This window comes from Pocillopora verrucosa, chromosome 11 (assembly GCF_036669915.1).
Source record: "Pocillopora verrucosa isolate sample1 chromosome 11, ASM3666991v2, whole genome shotgun sequence".
NCBI classification, from domain to species: Eukaryota; Metazoa; Cnidaria; class Anthozoa; order Scleractinia; family Pocilloporidae; genus Pocillopora; species Pocillopora verrucosa.
Window position 1 is genome coordinate 20,388,515 of NC_089322.1, and position 18,218 is coordinate 20,406,732.

Genomic DNA, 18,218 nt, shown 5'->3' on the forward strand with positions numbered 1-18,218 from the left:
TTCGTACCAGTCCTTTGAAGCTGCGCGTTCAACATGGCGCATGAGGTTTGTGCGGAAAGCGCGTTTATTTGAAGGTCGTTGAATTGAGTTAAGATTGGTCGAGTTTTAAAATGGTTTCATCAGAAGAAAGTATCATTTTGTTTTAAACTTAACTCAACATGGAGGCGGATGGTGATAAAGCAACTGCGATTGGATGTCCTTCACAGACGGTGAGTTATTCTAGCAACTTGGGTATCTAAATTTGTAGCAACCTACCATAATTTGGAGGTGATTGGTCTTCTTACGTCCTTCTAATCGCTCGGCAGAAACATAATACTGACCTTACCATTATCATAAGTGGACCCTCAATAATGGTATGGACCTTGCTTATGCTTCTCAGGGGCGTAGAAGCTACTGGGGTGTAAATGGGCCTTTTCAAAGAAGGGGGATGGAGGTCACACTATGCCACACCCAGGGTACCCATGCGAAAGATATTTTTCAGATGAGTATTGAGTGATTGATACTGTGTAGATCTTCAGGAAGAACCTTCATAATAATTCCTGGAAAGTGTGATGAAGAAAATACAATGATGGTGCCAGGCAACTTTTCATTACACAAGCTGCACCTAAAGAGTGGCTTCAGGTATAGTCTAGTCAATGAGATTACCATAATATTCTTTTATCAGTCCCTGGCAGGTAAAGCTGCTGTATGTCAAGGATGCCCAGGACAGTATCTCTGTAGTCAACAAGGTAGATTGTTTTCAAACGTTGGATTTTTAAAATAATACACACACCATTAACTTGGTTCCATTTTACATTTTACAAATTATACAAAAATATAAGAACACTGTACAGCTAGCTAGGCCTGTTTTTTAAATATAATAATTATTCTCTGACACACATCATAATTTCTTTGAAAAGATTGAATTCCCCTATATGAAAATATTTCAGATTGAGGAAAGCTCTTTACTAGCTGGTGTCTCAACAGTGAAATATGATAAAGAAATTATAGATTAAAATCACTGGGGGCAAATTGAAATTAGTCCTCTTTTGATTGCTCTAAATCTAATCAAACATCAGTTTTTGGCCATGAAAAAATTGAAGTACAGTATATGTGAAGAAAGGAAAAATTTGGTTACTAGATACATTTAACCCTTTAACTCCCGTGCCATGAGTGACCAAGACAGAATTTCTCCTTACTATATCTATACAATACTATGCAGACAAGTGATGAGATTAAAGAAAAATATAAATTATGGGATTACTAATTGATCCGATGCCAAATTCTCCAAACTAACCTAATGAGAATCGTTTGGCAGACAGTGAGGAGAATTGCTAATGAGATCTTGGGAGTTAAAGGGTTAAAAGTCCTAAAACTCATTTTTTATTGATCAACAGGTGTCTTGGACCCAGATCAAGAGATGATTGATTTGCGAATGAATGCAGTCAAACATAAGATTCTTATTTTATCAGGAAAAGGGGGTAATAATGTGTTGTAGTCTTGAATTAATTTCAGATCATAATGATTCAAATCCAGTGTGATTTGATTTTCCTTTGTTCTGGATATGTTACCATAATTCTTAACAAAGGAAATACAAATCAAGCTGGTTGAATTCACTTATCACTTTAAACTGCAATAAATTGTACACGGTACTGCAATATACTATTTTAAGTCAATCAAATTGAAGTTAGTTTCCTAGTTCATTATATTTGAATCTAGGATTGACTCCTTCCTCCTTTCACCTGTCTTATCATAAAGGACCTCTTGTTGCAGCGTTTAGATCACCCCTGATGAAGGCACCAGACGGGAGTGTCAAAACATTAGGTCTATGAATTGTAACTTCTCAGTTTCACTCATTAAATCTTTAAACCAGAGTAGCATCAAACCATATCTGAGTTTCACTCCTGTTTCAAATTTTTACTTCTTTTTTATGACTCATTACACCAATTTGAAAATGAAAAAGTACATGTTCATAATTATTGTCGTAAACCATCTTAATTCATTACTAAAGCTGCCCATTTTCTTGCATGGTTAACCCTTTAATTCCCAGAGGTGATCAACATGAAACTTCTTCTGATAATATCCTTACATTATCCTGCAAACAGCTAATGAGAATATTCAAACTTATCAGGTAGAAGTTGTTGTCTTGATCTAACACCAAATTCTCATAACTAATCTACAAGGATATGCGTAACAGCTAGAAGGGAGAATTACTAGTTAGAACTTGGCAGTGAAAGGGTTAAGTAATGGGAAAAGGTTATGGCCAAGACTGAAGGAGTTGGAAGGGCTGAAAATTCCTTACAACTTACCAGCCTGGTAATCTTTCTCGAAATTTCCAAAATCCAAGCAGTGTGATCATTAAATTGGGAGATATTGCAGGTGGATACTTAGCATAGTATTTTGTAACTAGCTTCCAACCAACAGGGTTACACATTCTAAGCCCATTGGAATTCTACAGCACAATTAGGAATCAAAATAAAATTACAAACCACATGATTAATCAGTAAAGGTTTGTCTTTAAATCTGGATTTTTGTAGGAGTTGGTAAATCAAGTGTGGCTTCTAATCTTAGCATGGCTCTTGCTAACATGGGCCAAAAGGTAACATTATAAGACATGAGATACTACATCTAGTAAGGGTAGAGCCTGTGTACACAGAAAATATTTTTTATGTGTTTCTGTGTACAAGGACAGAAGTATTATAAATGTCAAAACTACTTATTATAACCTTTAACCCTTAAGAGTGACAAGCATCTAATTTCTCCTTACAATATCATCCCTGAATCAAACATTAAGGTCATGAGAATAAAGGAAATGATCAACAAGTATAGGAGCTCTTGATTGTTGAGCAAAATCTCCTTGTCAGCACCCTAAGAAATGTATAGAGAACAGTATGGAGATTATGTATGATGATGTTAGGTTGTAAAGGGTTAATGGAAAACCAGGTAGTTTGCAGTCATGTAAATTTTTATATCTTGACTGAGGGATATACAGTCTGTTTTGCTTGAACTCATTGTAGTATTGAGAGGCTTTATTTAATTCCAGTAGTTATTTCTCTGATCAGTAAAAGAAGGATATTTATTTGAATGAAAAAAAAATTGACAGGGTTAGTGGCACTTTAATGTCAATGTTGTGGGAAACATTATACAACTCAACCTCTCAGTTTTGTACTTGAAATAAGCCACTTTTCTTAAGAGTTCAAACTACATACACTCCACCATACATCACAAATACAGTGGCCAAATAAATTCTTAGGGGATACATTAACTATACAATGAACATGTTGCTGGTCAAAGTGAAATTCAGGTTAACCCTTTACACCCTAACATCAATATGCATATTCTCCGTACTGTTCTCTATACATTCCCTAAGCTGCTGACAAGGAGAATTTGGTATAACAATCAAGTTCTTCTTTGGCTGGTGATCATTTCTTTTTTTTCTTGTGATCTCGATGTGTGATTCAGGAGTGATATTGTAAGGAGATCAATAATTAGATTCTAGTCATTCTTATCGGTTAGAGGGTTAAAATGATTTCAGACTAGGTTGATTTGTATTTCTTTGGTTTTAAAACAATCACAATCATAATTTTTTATTAATGAAATGAAATACAAATTTTAAGGTAGTTACAAATATGTTTGACCCAAATTCACTTTATTTAAATGACATTTGGTATATTGGGACTAATTTTAACTTTGGTTTAGGTGGGGTTAGTGGACTTGGACATTTGTGGTCCAAGTGTACCAAAGCTAATGGCAGTTGAAGGACAACAAGTCATTAACTCACCATATGGATGGACTCCTTTGAAGTAAGAATGAATACATACTTCTGACAGAGTTTGAGGTTGCTGTTGTTGTTTTTTTTTTTCACACAAAGCATGCTTGCTGTAAATCCAAGCAAATAAAACATGGTTCTGTAGTTTACAGTACTAACCAAGAAAACATGGTTATACAGTAGAACACACCAGTGGCGGATTTAAGGGAGGGGCTCAGTTAAAAAAAAAAATAAATAAGAATTGCAGAAGGAAGAAAAGCTGGCAGGGCAAGTGACAAAAAACCAAGGCCCCCCTCCCACTCAGCTCAAGGTCTGGATCTGCTGCTGCACACTATGACAAAATGCAACACAAAACAACCCAAAGTAAAGACAGGACAATACAACAGGGAAGAGTAAATATAATACTGTAAATTGCAATACAGTTGACATTATTAGCATCTCCCTCTCTGCGGATGCCTTTTTGATTGTTCCAAAGTTCCTGAAGTAGGAGTCAGTACAGTCATCAATGGCATCTGAGATAATAACTTAAGTTTATATTAGGAACAGCTTCTGTATGAATTATAGGATGTGTACACTTAGTGTCTTTTTTCCACCTTCAGATCGCCTCATTTTGGTGTAAAAGTTATGTCAGTAGGTTCTTTACTGCAAAAGACAGACAATGTGTAAGTTACTGGAAATGTGCATGTATGTATAGTCTAGTATTAGTTGTAAATAGCTATGAATTGAATGCGTTAGAGCAGAAATGTAACTGTGTCAGCATTGTTGAAGTACATCTTCTTAGGCAAAGAACTTAGTATATACTTAGTTTCCTCAACTCTTATCCTCTTATAAGGGCTTTTGCCTACAGTTGGGTAAAAATATTTAACTCTTTACCAAAGGAGATCAGAAACACAAAAAGCCTTAGCCTTTCTAGAAAGAAAATTTTTTATAAATATTTCAATTCATAGATCATAAGATGCTATTTTATTATTGAAATGTAAGCTGTTTTTTAATCTATATTTTAATCTGTAAAAAGTTCATTTTTCTTTTTTCTTTGTCACATTCCAGCAACATTCTTTTAAGCATTGACGAATTTTTTTTCAATGAACTTTAGGATAATATGGCGCGGACCGCGGAAAACAGGTATGGTTCTTGTCGGTCTGGGCTCCCGCTTGTAAGGCTTTTAATAACCTACAAAAAAAGGCCTTTCTTTTCTTTCTTTATATATATTTGTTACGTTTTTTAACGTTCTAGGTCTAATCAAGCAGTTTATGAAAGACACATTTTGGGGTCGCCTCGACTTTCTTATATTTGGTAAGTTACGGTATGCAGTTTTTAGGTCTTTTTTTGGTGGAAATTAACTAGTCTGAATATTGAGGGGCTGCGGGAAAAGATAGTACCAACGATTTAATTGTAAATAGAATATGAAAGATGGTAATTTTGAGCTCGGTATCGTAAATAAATGGAGAAGGATGTTTTTCGTCTTGTCTCGAGTGAGATACAAAGAAAAAGTTCCATGAGAAATCGAACCTCAGACCTTCACATTCCTCGCGCTGATGCTCTACCTCTGAGCCAAAGAGATTCTATGGTTAGCAAGGCCCATTACAAAGTTCATATAATTGGAAGACAAAATTTGACCCTATCAGGTATTTGATTCTTTCTCAATACGAACTTTCAAAACCAGACAAAAACTCTCAATTGTTGTTAAGGATATGACGTCTTTGAAGACCCTGGGGCTGACAACTGGGCGAGAGGAAACTATTATTCAATTGAGTACCGGAAGTAATCCGCAATTGCTTTGGTTATATCTAACTTTGCTCTGTGATTGGCCATTCTCTCGACCAATCAAATGCAAAACTAAAAACAATCGCGTCTTGGTCAATCGCATTTTCCCACGCTTCAAGCAGTTTGTTTGTTTTCACTTCGGGTTTTCATCAGCTCACCCGTGAGATATCGAGTTGAACACTCGAAGAGAAATTCTCTATTTACGCGCGCCATGTATTATTCTCTATTTAACAGACACACCACCCGGTACATCAGATGAGCATCTGACTGTTGTCAAAGCACTGAAAAACGTCAATCCTGATGGAGCTGTCGTGGTTACGACGCCTCAAGAGGTTGCGTTGGCAACGATCCGCAAGGAGCTGAATTTTTGCCGAAAGATGGATCTGACAGTGTTAGGCATCGTGGAAAATATGAGTGGCTTTGTTTGTCCGTACTGTCAGGTATGTTAAGTATTTAAGCTATGTCACAAACTGCTTACGCTTGCTCCTAAGGGTTTTTTTTGTCAACACAACCCTTGAGATAGTTGCCAACAATCAACCTTTACAAGGTGCTAATTATATTTATATCTTCTGTGTAGTTTGAGTTACGAAGCAGTTATGGTTTATGTTTTTTCACTAACTTAAGAATAAACTCACTCTGTTAAAATTGCTTCATTCTGTTGATAAACGTTCAGGAATGTTCGAACCTGTTTTCTTCTGGTGGCGCTGAAAGACTCGCAAGTGAAAATGGTCTTCGTCTCCTTGCAAAAATCCCGTTAGATCAGGTATTATATAAAAAAAAACTTATTGTAGTAATTTTTTATGATAGTGACGTTTTGTTGTTGCTGTGAATGATGATGGTGATGATGATAATAATACTGTAGTCATTGGTGTTGTTGATGTTGTTCGTCTCGTTGACATGATGCATGCCAACGATGGCGATGACCATGATGCCGATACTGATACTGATGCTGTTTTGATTTTGTGATGACCAGTCAAACCTATACGCAACCAGCTACGTGGAATGAAAAAACCCAAAAGTCATTTTCTCTCAAACTCTGTAAAAATAGAACTTCTTTTAGAGCAAGTTTCAATTGGGTGTCAAAAGTAATTCGGAATGGCTTTAGTTTTGCTTTTCCTCGCCGCGTGACTGGTCCAGATAACTCGCGCCACTTTTTTCAACCAACCAGATCAAAACTAAAACCAATCGAGACACAGTCACTCGCGTTTTCCCGCGCTTTATATAGTTTGCTTGTTTTGAATTTTAGATCTCATTGGCTTCTTGTGACGTTTTCCTTTCTCTGATTGGTTGTCAATTAGTCTTGGTTTTACGACGCTCAATCGTAATGCGCACTTAGTGGCACAAAGTTTACTTATGTGTGAACCGAACATGTCTGCCTCTTGGGGAGAGAGAGGCCTGGGTTTGGAAAGCTATTTCGCATACGCTTAAACGAGGAAACTATGGGGATTTATTTGTTTTCAGACTCATACTCTCTCGTAAACGGGAGTTTTTAACGTTTCACTGTGTTTTTGTAACTTGTCAGAAACCACTATGTCGATAAATTATTTGCATGACACGCAAGTTTTTCTTACATTCGAAATACTTTTTTAAATTTTTTTTATCCTCTTCTTCATAGAACCTGTGCGTTTGTTGTGAACAAGGTTCGAACATTTTCGAATCATTTCCAGAATCACCCGCGGGAACTGCGCTACAGTCTCTGGCAGCTAAGTTAATCAGAAAGACGAAACCGGAATGACGTCATCTTGACCTATATTTTGTCCTCTCTGGTGATTGCTGGTCGTTTACTGTCGCACAAGTTTATCTAAACAAAATTGTTTTAAATCCAGTAATCTGAAATGCTCTGGGACTAAGTGTTGATATTATAGAGTTATGAGTGGCGATAAAACATGGGATATAAGATTGCAGCAAAAAAGTAACCAAAAAATCAAAATGGGGAACGCGAGTTTAGTCTCGTCACGCAATGGATAGAACGTGGTGTGACAAAACAACGAATGCCGGGTACTAAAATTTGTGAACAGCTAGTGTAAAGCGAATGTTAATATTTAATTAAAGTTTCATTTTTATGGGGATCTTAAAGATTATAGCAATATTTTAGACATGAATAATACTAAAATTATGGTTGAATAAGCAGTTTATTTATATTTTTAATTTATTTGAAAAATCCCTGTATAATGTGCGTTTGAAGATATTGTTTTATAAATTATGTATAGCCAATTGTAAGCCAGTTGTAACTCAAATATTTTACAGGATTTTATGGCCAGCACTTTCCGGACTATTTGTCAAGTAGTGCATAATTTAGGAAAATGATTGAAAACTATTTCAAGTCTAGTAATTTTTTGTTAGTGCTACTACAAATGTCCACCGTAGTCGGACCGAAGTGAGGCCATTTTTGTCAAGAAATTTCTAGAAATTTGAAAATAAAGTAATAAAGGTAGTAAAGTGAGATCTTTATATGTGATTATGTCTTTCATATCGCAGCGTAAGACTCAAGCTAACAATCGTGAGTTGCTCTGGTTAAGGATGTTTGAATTTTTTATCTCTTACGTTACTAAAGGTTGTTTTGCACGTAATGATGTTTATAGGAGGTCCACGTTCCTACAAGGCAGATGTTATGCTGGCTATTACCTGTATCTATTGTTAGAATCAGAGGTGATTTTTTATTTATTTCTCAGTTTCAAACGCGTAGTTTGAATTGATTTCAAGGAGAGTTTACCAAATCCCAGGCGCCTTTAAAATTTGAATATTGCGTGACCGAAGTACTATCCAAACATCCAATATGGCGACTGCATCAAAAACAACGGTTCGTGATCTCGGTAACTTACAGCGACTTCCAAAGGAAGAGAAAACCTTCTTAACAAAGGGCCTAAAAAACAGGAGTTTGTTTCCAGCTCTGCCAGAGTCAGATGAAGATGACTGGCTGTCGTCGCACTCTGAAATGAAAGAGACGCATGATTCTTGGAGGCAAAGATTTCAATCTGTCATTTCGCCCGTCAGAGAGAGGAAGAAAAAAATATATCTTGTGCCTCTGGGAGAAAAATGGGCAACCTCTGAAGTAGAACTGGATAAAATTGGCACTAAAGAAAGCTTTTTATCGCTTCTACAACGATTTGCGAGTGTATTTTTCACCGGTTTTCAAGTTGTTGTCCTTTCGTCTGTTTCCATAGCGGAACTGAAGTGTAAGACACGACGGCATGGCGGACATAGGCAGCTATTAATTCCAGATATATATAAATACCTCCAAAGTAAATGGCCTTCTGACGCTTTCTGCGTTGTGGGGATCACAATGATGGATTTGTACCCGAGGGAGAGCTGGAATTATGTGTTCGGACAGGCCTTACCTTCAGCCGGTGTCGGAGTGTTCAGTTTTGCAAGATACGATCCACTCTTTCACGAAAAAGATAGCACGAAAGCCTTGTCATCCAACACGAGTACCCTTGTGTTGTGGAGAAGTTGTAAGGTATATTAGATCTTTAGCGCCTAAAAGTTACTAATATCTAATTTCGCGAGAATAAAGGAAACGATCGTCAAGAAACAATTGGTTGTTAAATAAATAATTTATTATTATCATTTCCTAAGGCGCTGACCAGGAGAATTATTCTCCTGGTCAGCGCCTTAGGAAATGTGTAGGGAATAGCATTGAGAATATGCATACTGATGTTAGAGTGTAAAGTGACCGGAGATGATTTCCTCCTTAACCCTTTAACTCCCATGAGTGACCAAGATACAATTTCTCCTTACAATATCAATACAATATCAACCAGGTAAGTGATGAGAATAAAGAAAAGTATCAATGTGGGGATAATTAGTTGATCCAACACTAAATTCTCTGAACTAACATTCTAAGAATTGTATGGTTGACAGTAAGGAAAATTACAAATTTGATCTGGAAGTTAAAGGGTTAATCTATTTTTTTTTATCTCAGAATAGGAGAATTGAGACATTAAGTGATGTAATGATGGTGGAGGTGGGGTGGTGGAGGGAAGGGCAGGGGACAAGAACCAGAAGGGTGTCTGGTGGGATGTTGGCAAGGAGGGTTGTATGAAGGGTTTTTATGATACTGGGTCTCCAAAGCAAAGCAAAACATTTCACCCTAGTTTTTAATTTGCATGAACACATTTAGTTGACAGCACATGAACTGTCAGCCATAGGTAGTTGCTTTTGGAGATAGGAGGTGCATTGTCTAACTTCACTATACTGGACAGAAGTCAAATTTGCTTTCAACTGGAAGTTGTTAGCTGAAATTTGGTAGGATGGGATGTGAAATTAAACAATTATACTAATTTAGTTTTTCACTCCCAAGATACCTCAGTATTATTAGTAATTCTCCTTACTGTCTACCATACAATTCTTATTATGTTAGTTTGGAGAATTTGGAATTGGATTAACTAATAATTCCCTAAATGGTTTCCATGTTTACATAGCCTGATGTAAACATGCAGGAGGTTGGGAGAACACAAGATAAGCGCAGGAAACCACAACGCGAAGCGGAGTGGTTTCCAGCTTATCAAGTGTTCTCCCAACCTCCCAAGTGTTTACATCAGGCTATGTAAACACAGAAACCATTTTACATTTCTTTTATAAAATAACTAATGAAAGAGGAACGAAAACCGTGTTTACATACGCTCATGTAAAATGGTTTTATGGCCAATTAGAGTGCGCGTACTATTTGAATTATTTTGTAATTTTCTTTATTCTCATCACTTTTCTGTCTGATATTGTGAGGACAAAGTCTCTTTTAGCTCACTCACAGGAGTTAAAGGGCAATAAAGCAGGAATAGAGTAAATATTTTTATAGGGCAGCAGTATCTCACAGGGCTAAGGGTAATTGATGCCTTTGTCTTGTTTTTATAGGTCATGGCTCATGAGATATGTCATTTGTTTGCCCTAAAACACTGTGTGTTCTTTTCATGTGCTATGAATGGAAGCAACCATCTTCAGGAGTCTAACAACCGTCCAATGTTTTCATGTCCTATCTGTCTTCACAAATTGAAATCCTGGTTTGGATTCAATATGAAAGAGAGGTATCAAGCACTGCTGGAGTTTTGTAGCTCTGTTGAAGATGAAAACTTTCAAGGAGCAACCATTTGGTTACAAAAAGCAATTAAAGAACTTTCATGAACTTTTCAGTGTATTACCATCAAAACACATAGTAATACAAGCAAACTTGCCCCTGCCCCAAGTTACCAGATTTGAAAACCCCCCCCCCAAAAAAAAGGATTAATAATAATTATAGCTAGGTGTCGTAAAAGTATTGCAAAGTTCTGCTCAGTGACCTTGTCACGAAAGTAAAACGAACTATTGACCTCCTCAACTGTTGCAGCCGTTGTCTCCGCGTCCACGGAAACAACGTGATAAAATTTGAAAAGTGGATAGCGTGTCCTCTGTGGGCCACCTCCCGCGTGTTTACACCAGGCTATGTAAACACGGAAACCATTTTACATTTCTTCAATCACTCACTTATTAGCGTACGTGTAGCCGTCCCCCGCCTCCCCCCCCTCCCGCACGCCCCGTTTCACCTTGTTGGGGAGGGTACGGCTACACGTAGGCTGCTCACTCGTCCACCTGTGAGTATAGGAGTGGCTTCGCCTTTGCCATGTTGAACCTGGGAACTATTATCAGTTTTTTCACTGGAACTTAGTCCATCCTCATTCAATGTCGACTGCAAATCGATTTCGTCGAACGGTTATCATCTTTCCTGTCTAAGTCATGGATAGTGAGGTCATTTCAGAGGAAGGCTCGGTTCAAAGCTCAAAGGGTTTAAAATTGTTTACCAAATCTTGGAAACTGAAAGACTCGAATCCACGGTGAGTTGTCACAATGGACATAATTCTTATCGATCTCATCCTCTTTTGTAGAAAAGCAACAAGTATTCGCTATTTTAATTTTTATTTTTTTGGGGTGGTGACGGATTTATGACGGCTAAGATCGGTCTTGTGAGGCTTTTATGTCAGGGTGCCATGGAAGGTAAAGCGAATTTTCTGTTTTGACTGAACTTACTCTAATACTAGACGCATATTTGCGTTCGTGCCTGTCTGGCAAATCGTGACAAACTTGAATAAAATTTATTTCCAATATTCATCATTTGTATTAGATCATTTGCAGTGCCGATCCCCTGTGTGTTATTGTAAATTAAAGAGCAAAAACTCATAGCAACACATTGTTGTCCTGCATTCTGTCCGAAAACTACTCGTTACCTTGACTATATGGAGCTGCTATGGTTTTGTTAGGGTCAACACATATTGGAGAACCAGGATTTTTTTTAGTTGCTACAATTAATGCTACATGAGCCTCACTCTTACTAGAACACATTAGTTTGTTACAAGAAAACAATGTTAAATATCGACTGACACGATATTTCATCTTTCTTATACTTTGATGAATTCTTTCACAACAGTTAAACTTAAATGTTCTTTTTATTTAATAGTTTTTTAGCATTTACCTAACAGTACAATGCAGATGACATAAGTATACATGAAAGAATAATTGCATAGACAAATTCTCTAATCTTCCTGCTCTTAAGCTTGTTCCTTAAACTATTCAAACTTTGTATTGGTATTCTGTTTGGTTATGATCACGTCTACATACAAGATGAGATTTGCATTTATGCTTCTCTCGATTAACATTGGATAGCTCAGTTGATATAGCATATTTCTCAATGAAAGGTTTACTCCACAGGCTGCCCAAGCTCCAGCTGTGAGATGACTAAGAGTTGTGGCAAAATTATGAGAGTTTGCATGGGAAAAGTTACGACTGCTTTTTGGAATACAAAAATACAGTCAAATTCTCAATGGAAATACCTGATCTTGCTTCCACAGTGCATTGCTTTTTATCTGACCACTTACTATGTTGGAAGAACCCATTTTAGCAAGTTATCCATTTCTAGGTGTACTTTGTAGTAAACCTAGAAATGTTTAACTCACTAAAATGGGTTCTTTTCAACTGTATTTTTGTATTCCTAAAAGCAGTCATAAATTTTCCCATAAAAACTCTTATAATTTTGCTATGACTCTTATTTTGTTAGATGATCATCTCACAGCTGGAGCTTGGGCCACCTGTGTTCACTCATAAATATTGACTCATAGAGAGGTCTCTAATAAGGTTCACGGACTGACCCATTCTGAAAACAGTCGGCATCTTTTAGTGTGGTCTACCACAAATGCTCTGTGCGTTTTGAGCATATTATACACAGTATCTGTGCTGATTTTGCATTGCAAAGATCTCTCTTTTTCTGTCATTGCATCATGCCATGTGCTCATTAGTCAAAACATTACACATGCGTCAGGGTCAAAATGTCACACGTGTGTTAAGAACTTGACTGTGATTTGCAACTGAGGTTTCCTTTGGAAAGCCTAAGGAACAAGAGGAATGGGTGTGTCTTCAAGGGTCAATGAAGGTACACCCATTGTAAAGGGATTGGATAATATAGGCAATCTATCCATCCATGAACAAGGTCTACCACTGAAATTTTTTTTTTTGTATCAGGGTGCCTTTGGTAACTGAATCGCTGGAAAGTTTGAGTAAGGATATAAGTTGGATGGTATTGCATTCAGCTCTTTGTCGGCATACCTCCAGAAAATATCTAAACCAGCCACAAGATTGATTGAAGTGATGATTTTTTTTTGCTTTTGTTAGTGCATTGATATTTGTGAGCCATGGAGTTGGTGAGCATTGTTCCAGATATGAAGAATTTGGAAGTGTTTTAGCCAGACAAGGCTTCCTTGTTGTTTCCCACGATCATGGTAAATTTTTCAAATATTTGCAAAGAATGAATCGCCCTTCTTGTTTATATGTTCCTGGGAGGGGGGGGGGGGGAAGGTTTGCTTTGGTCATTTGCTGGGTATGTCCCACTGGCCTCTCAGAACCCCTACCCCACTATAGTCTATTCTTTGGCCAATTAAAGAGCCCATCTAAGACCCTTTTGCTAATACAGTAATATCTTTTTAACTGCTAATCTTCCCATTTTTACATCCCTACCTACCAAAATTCTCTTACCTACAAAATCTAGAAGAATGCGCAACCCCCTACTAGAAACTCTATGCAAGTGCATTATAGTCAATCTAGTCTTGAAAATGCCACCTTTTCCAGCAAAACATACTTATTAGCCAATTTCTAGGAGGTATCCTCTCTCCTGGGGTCAGTCAAAAGAAATTCAACAGTTACTTTGGCATTGGTTTGAAAGGAAAAATATGAGATTTAATTGATTTTAATTATAGTAGAGATGAGATTGTTTTGTATGCCCATCACTTGGCTACATTTCTATAGGCAAGAGAGAGATTTACTTGACTCATTCCTACTGTGTAGAGTAGTACACCATGAAAGTATTTTTTTTTTTTTTTAATAGTGGGTCATGGAAGAAGTGTGAAGGTGAACCAGTACAGATCTCGTCCTTTGATATTTATGCTGCTGATGTGTTGAAGCACATGGATGAGAAGCTTGTAAACCATGGTGGTCTGCCAATATTTCTGTTTGGTCATTCAATGGCAAGTTTTCATCCACTACTGTTTAATTGAAAGTCTAGTTTAGAGGTGATTAGGTGGAGGAGGAAGGAGATGGGGAATTTTTTAGTTATAGAAGAAGTCTTCTCTAAAAACATCACTTTTTCTGGCCATGAAAAAAAATATATTGGTGTATACCACCCCAAGTGAATAGTGCTTTTATTGCATGCTGATTGGCTGGTTGGGAAGTGAATAGCATTTTTTGGTACACTGAAAGAAATAAACTCATCTTTTGTTATCTGTGTGGTATATACTAAAACAATTATTTACCTCAGTGTTGGTAAAAGTGGTGGATATTTACCTTGCTGCTTCAGGGCTCGGTAAATATCCACTGCTATCCACCTCCACTTTGATGAATAATTGTTTACTATGAAGTTGTGAAGCTGACCTTGTTTTGAGACTCCAAGCATTATTGATTCTGGTCAAAATTTGTCCTTCAGTATCAAATATATTTTGCAATGTGAGACTGTTTATTCAAATTATATTTTGCGTGGTTTATTCTCACACAGGTTCATCACAGTGTCATGGCTTTGATTCTTAATTTGAAACTGTCCTGATTAGAGATACCATTCATTTTGTTATTAGTGGAGATTGTTACTAAATTAATTTAGAATTGATTTTTTTTTTCTTGACCTCTTTGTGCAGGGAGGAACAGTTGCAATCCTTTGTGCCATGGAAAGGCCGCACTTCTTCACTGGAGTTGTACTCAGTGCTCCAGCCATTATGGCCAATCCTGAAACTGCCTCACGTGGAATGGTAAATCAAGGAGGGCATCATATATAAGAGCTTATAGATATGACGTTATTTCATTTCCAGTTCCAGTCAGCCACTTATTCATTTTTCATACCACATGAATGGTGGCCTAAACGTCAGTCATAGCCTTTCTTCCCCCCCCCCCCCTCCTTCCTTAGGAGTTTTAATGAGTACTTCTGAACTGTCAGGGAAGCATGACAAAATGTTGGGGAGAGGGGAGGGTAGCCAGTACTGGATCAACATCCCATCCAGGGAGGGACTGAAATACTCCTAGTGGCTTCATGCTATAGAAATTGGGATAAGTTCCAACTGAAAAGACTGCTAATGGGATTGAGTACAGATTGTGTAATTAAAGTAACATTTTACAACATTCCCATGTAATGAAAGCCTTAAGGTAAACCTTAACTCTAACAACATGATTTCTTGATTTTACAGATATTTTTAGGTAGAATAGTGTCACGCATTGTACCTTCATTTCAAGTGATTGGATCTGAAAACTCCTCCCTTCTCAGTCGAGACCCTGAACAGGTATTGATCTTTGTAAACTATTTTAAGGAAGTACCTTTAGCCAAAAAAAAAGACAAAAAAACCCTCTTTGAGTAATGCTAAAACACCTTTTTTGGCAGCAATATGATGTTTTTGTTCCTGAAGAGAGAACTGCAAAAAATTTGGTCCAAGCTGAAATTTTTTGTTGTCTCGAACCGCAGAAATTTGTTTCTGCTTTTAAAATTGCAAAGTATCACCTTTCGTTGAATGGAACTTCCGCAGAATTATCATGCAACTCCGTAAGAGTTTGATTTGCTTGTGAATGGATGAAATCTAATTTTATTTTATAACCTACTCAAAATATGACTGCATGGTTTAAGATTAACACTGCTTGTTTTTCTCTAACATTTTTGTGTTTGGTTTTTTTTCTGTTTTAAGGTTGCCATCTTGACTAATGATCCTTTAGCATGGAAGGGAGGCTTGAAGGCCAGGTGGGCGATGGCCATACATGATGCCATGGAACACATCAAAGAAAACCTGACCAAGATTGAATGGCCGTTTTTAGTGCTTCACGGCGATGCTGACCAGCTAACGATGGTTGACGGTTCCGTGATGCTAGAGGAGAAGGCAGCAAGTCAAGATAAAACCATTAAGGTGACTTTTCTTGGCTGCTTAACTTACATTGTAATATTGTGAAAATCGGCGCAGTTTGCGTCGATTAACTCGAAGCTTCAACATTCCCCCCCCCGGATATTTGAACTTTTTGAAGATTGGTTTGGTTAAATTTTCCCCAGCCCCCCCCCCCCCCCCCCGCAAAAACTGCGTCCAAATGCCCCACCCAAAATAATAATTGACCGATTCTCTGTGTGCTCAACGAATGTTGGAGAAGTTAGCAAAGTCAGTAAGTTTTTGGTGTTGCTAAGGAGTTTTTTCGCTGGTAAACATCATTTTAGGATGTGAAATTTGTCTTTCTGAGCTATTCACTCATAAAAGCAGAGACTTAAACGAACCCATGTTAGCTATTGCTGTGAATAAAGAAAAATAAAGCTTTTAATTAACGTTTACATCAAAATATCAAGAAATTCAGGTAGTAACCTTTGACATTTAGTTAGCAACTTTTTGGATATTTGGCAATTTTATAACGACAGTTTAGCATTCCAGTGGGCAACTTTCCAGTATTTTTCGAGCACAATCAGAAAAGACCCACCCCTCTCCAACTCACACCCCACTCCCCGCTCCCTCCTCCCACGCTCGCCTTATGAAAGGGACGGTTTCTCTTGTTATAAGCAAAACCAACTCCAAGACGGGGAAATTTTTCTTCTGCTTTTCTTTCTATTTTTACGTGCAGTTACGAGTCACCTAATGCTATTATTTGGAGGTTTTTTATCAGTATTGTTCAATTTTTTTCCGGCAGATTTATCCAGGCTTTTACCACAAACTTCTAAACGAGCCCAAAGAAGATGCGACTTTGGTGATGAATGATATAATTTCGTGGATAAACCAGAGACTTCCATCTTGAAATACTGACTAAATTCTTTCACTCCTCTTGGATATCATTGAAAGAGATTATTTTAGGTACCTCTGGATCACTTATCAATCAACCGTAGTGGCATACAGACCTCTGTGTTCAAAACAGCTTGAGCTGCAGCAGGTCCAAAGCGAGTCAACAGCAGGCGGATTTCTTATAAGCTCTGACAAGTTTCTACCTCACAATGGATGAATTTGCTGAGATTTGCATCTCCTTTCTCCAATCGAAACTGTCTTCATTTGTGGCAGTAACTGAATCTCGAAATGATTCGCTCCGCTATTGCGTATTATTACCACGCCGTAATTTGCATTTGAGCTGAAACCAAGGAGCGGAGCCAACCCATTTATAGCGTTCCTTTGTGTTTAAGAGGTTTCCCAGTTTCCATGCCTGCTGTGACGTGTGGGTATTTCAAGAGAAGTGATTAATATGCAACCTCTCTCCATAAAATAAATTTAGTATTCGAAAGGTAACGAGAATGCTCTAACCTATCAGGTTGAAGTTTTTATCTTGATCTAACACCAAATTGTCGTTTGGGAGGTCTTGGCTGATGGAGGGGTAGAATTCTTCGATGTCAAAGCGAATAAAACTGTGGTGTTGTTTGTTCTTAATGGGCTTTAAACCACTCGATCACAGATCAAATCTCTTTTTTTTTCTTATCTCACTATATACATACATACATACATACATGCATACACGCATACATACACGCATACATACACGCATACATACATATATAAATATTTATAAATAAATATAAATATCTATTCCGCTCTGCTTCAACGTATTGAGCACTGTTCCACGCGAAAATCGACTTGCAGACTCCCCATACATACATATATATATATATATATATATATATATATTATGAGAGGAAAAAAGGACGCAACTACATTTCCCGACAAGCCTGTTTCGTGAATCGCTTCACTCTTCAGGGGTTTAATCCAAAGTTAGAAAACCCCTGAAGAGTGAAGCGATTCACGAAACAGGCTTGTCGGGAAATGTAGTTGCGTCCTTTTTTCCTCTCATAATATTTATTCTGCTCTGCTTCAACGTATTGAGCACTGTTCCACGCGAGAATCGACCTGCAGACTTCCTATATATATATATATACATAAGTCAAAGAATTAAAGAGGACGCATCTATTCTCTGTGACTCTGAGTCTCGCGCCTAATCGCTCGTCAGACAGAACTTTTTTTCAGAAGGTTTTTTTTTTTCCGTTATCATTTTTACTTTCAATGTAGCAGGTTTTTTTTTAGCCTTTGGAAAGGATAGAACAATAAAATAAAACGAAATAAATGTAAAAATGAGAGTGGTATAGTTTTTTTTAATCAGAATGAAAAGTTGGGAGAAAATGCTACAGACCGAGTTGTGGAAAGTGTTAAACTTACAATATCTCAGTACTGGGCATGAGATCAGTCCTCTAAATTTAAGCAATGAATATGTG

At 37.4% G+C, this 18,218-nt stretch overlaps 3 protein-coding genes across 3 annotated transcripts; all 3 read left to right on the plus strand.

The window, feature by feature from the left end:
- Positions 1-34: 34 nt before the first annotated feature.
- On the plus strand, positions 35-8,122 carry LOC131772855 (cytosolic Fe-S cluster assembly factor NUBP2). Its single transcript, XM_059088814.2, has 11 exons — positions 35-209; positions 665-728; positions 1,377-1,460; positions 2,517-2,578; positions 3,679-3,782; positions 4,348-4,410; positions 4,842-4,870; positions 4,982-5,041; positions 5,747-5,952; positions 6,186-6,275; positions 7,128-8,122. The coding sequence occupies exons 1-11, from the start codon at positions 159-161 to the stop codon at positions 7,245-7,247; spliced, it is 933 nt and encodes a 310-aa protein (XP_058944797.2). The 5' UTR covers positions 35-158; the 3' UTR covers positions 7,248-8,122.
- An 84-nt stretch (positions 8,123-8,206) lies between these two features.
- On the plus strand, positions 8,207-10,631 carry LOC131772871 (archaemetzincin-2). The gene is made up of 2 exons (XM_059088830.2): positions 8,207-8,969; positions 10,364-10,631. The coding sequence occupies exons 1-2, from the start codon at positions 8,289-8,291 to the stop codon at positions 10,628-10,630; spliced, it is 948 nt and encodes a 315-aa protein (XP_058944813.2). The 5' UTR covers positions 8,207-8,288; the 3' UTR covers position 10,631.
- A 541-nt stretch (positions 10,632-11,172) lies between these two features.
- LOC131772862 (monoglyceride lipase-like) lies at positions 11,173-17,586 on the plus strand. Its single transcript, XM_066174478.1, is given in 8 exon segments — positions 11,173-11,316; positions 13,145-13,251; positions 13,854-13,870; positions 13,873-13,996; positions 14,657-14,763; positions 15,196-15,288; positions 15,685-15,900; positions 16,661-17,586. Coding segments are annotated over 8 exon segments (867 nt in total). The 5' UTR covers positions 11,173-11,218; the 3' UTR covers positions 16,766-17,586.
- The last annotated feature ends 632 nt before the right edge of the window (positions 17,587-18,218 follow it).

Bases quoted from the DNA above. Each gene is read 5' to 3' on its own strand.
- LOC131772855 (XM_059088814.2), top strand. From the start codon at position 159: ATGGAGGCGGATGGTGATAAAGCAACTGCGATTGGATGTCCTTCACAG. The intron at 4,871-4,981 runs GTATGGTTCTTG...TTAACGTTCTAG, and splicing joins GCGCGGACCGCGGAAAACAG to GTCTAATCAAGCAGTTTATG. The intron at 5,042-5,746 runs GTAAGTTACGGT...TCTATTTAACAG, and splicing joins CCTCGACTTTCTTATATTTG to ACACACCACCCGGTACATCA.
- LOC131772871 (XM_059088830.2), top strand. From the start codon at position 8,289: ATGGCGACTGCATCAAAAACAACGGTTCGTGATCTCGGTAACTTACAG. The intron at 8,970-10,363 runs GTATATTAGATC...TTGTTTTTATAG, and splicing joins TGTTGTGGAGAAGTTGTAAG to GTCATGGCTCATGAGATATG.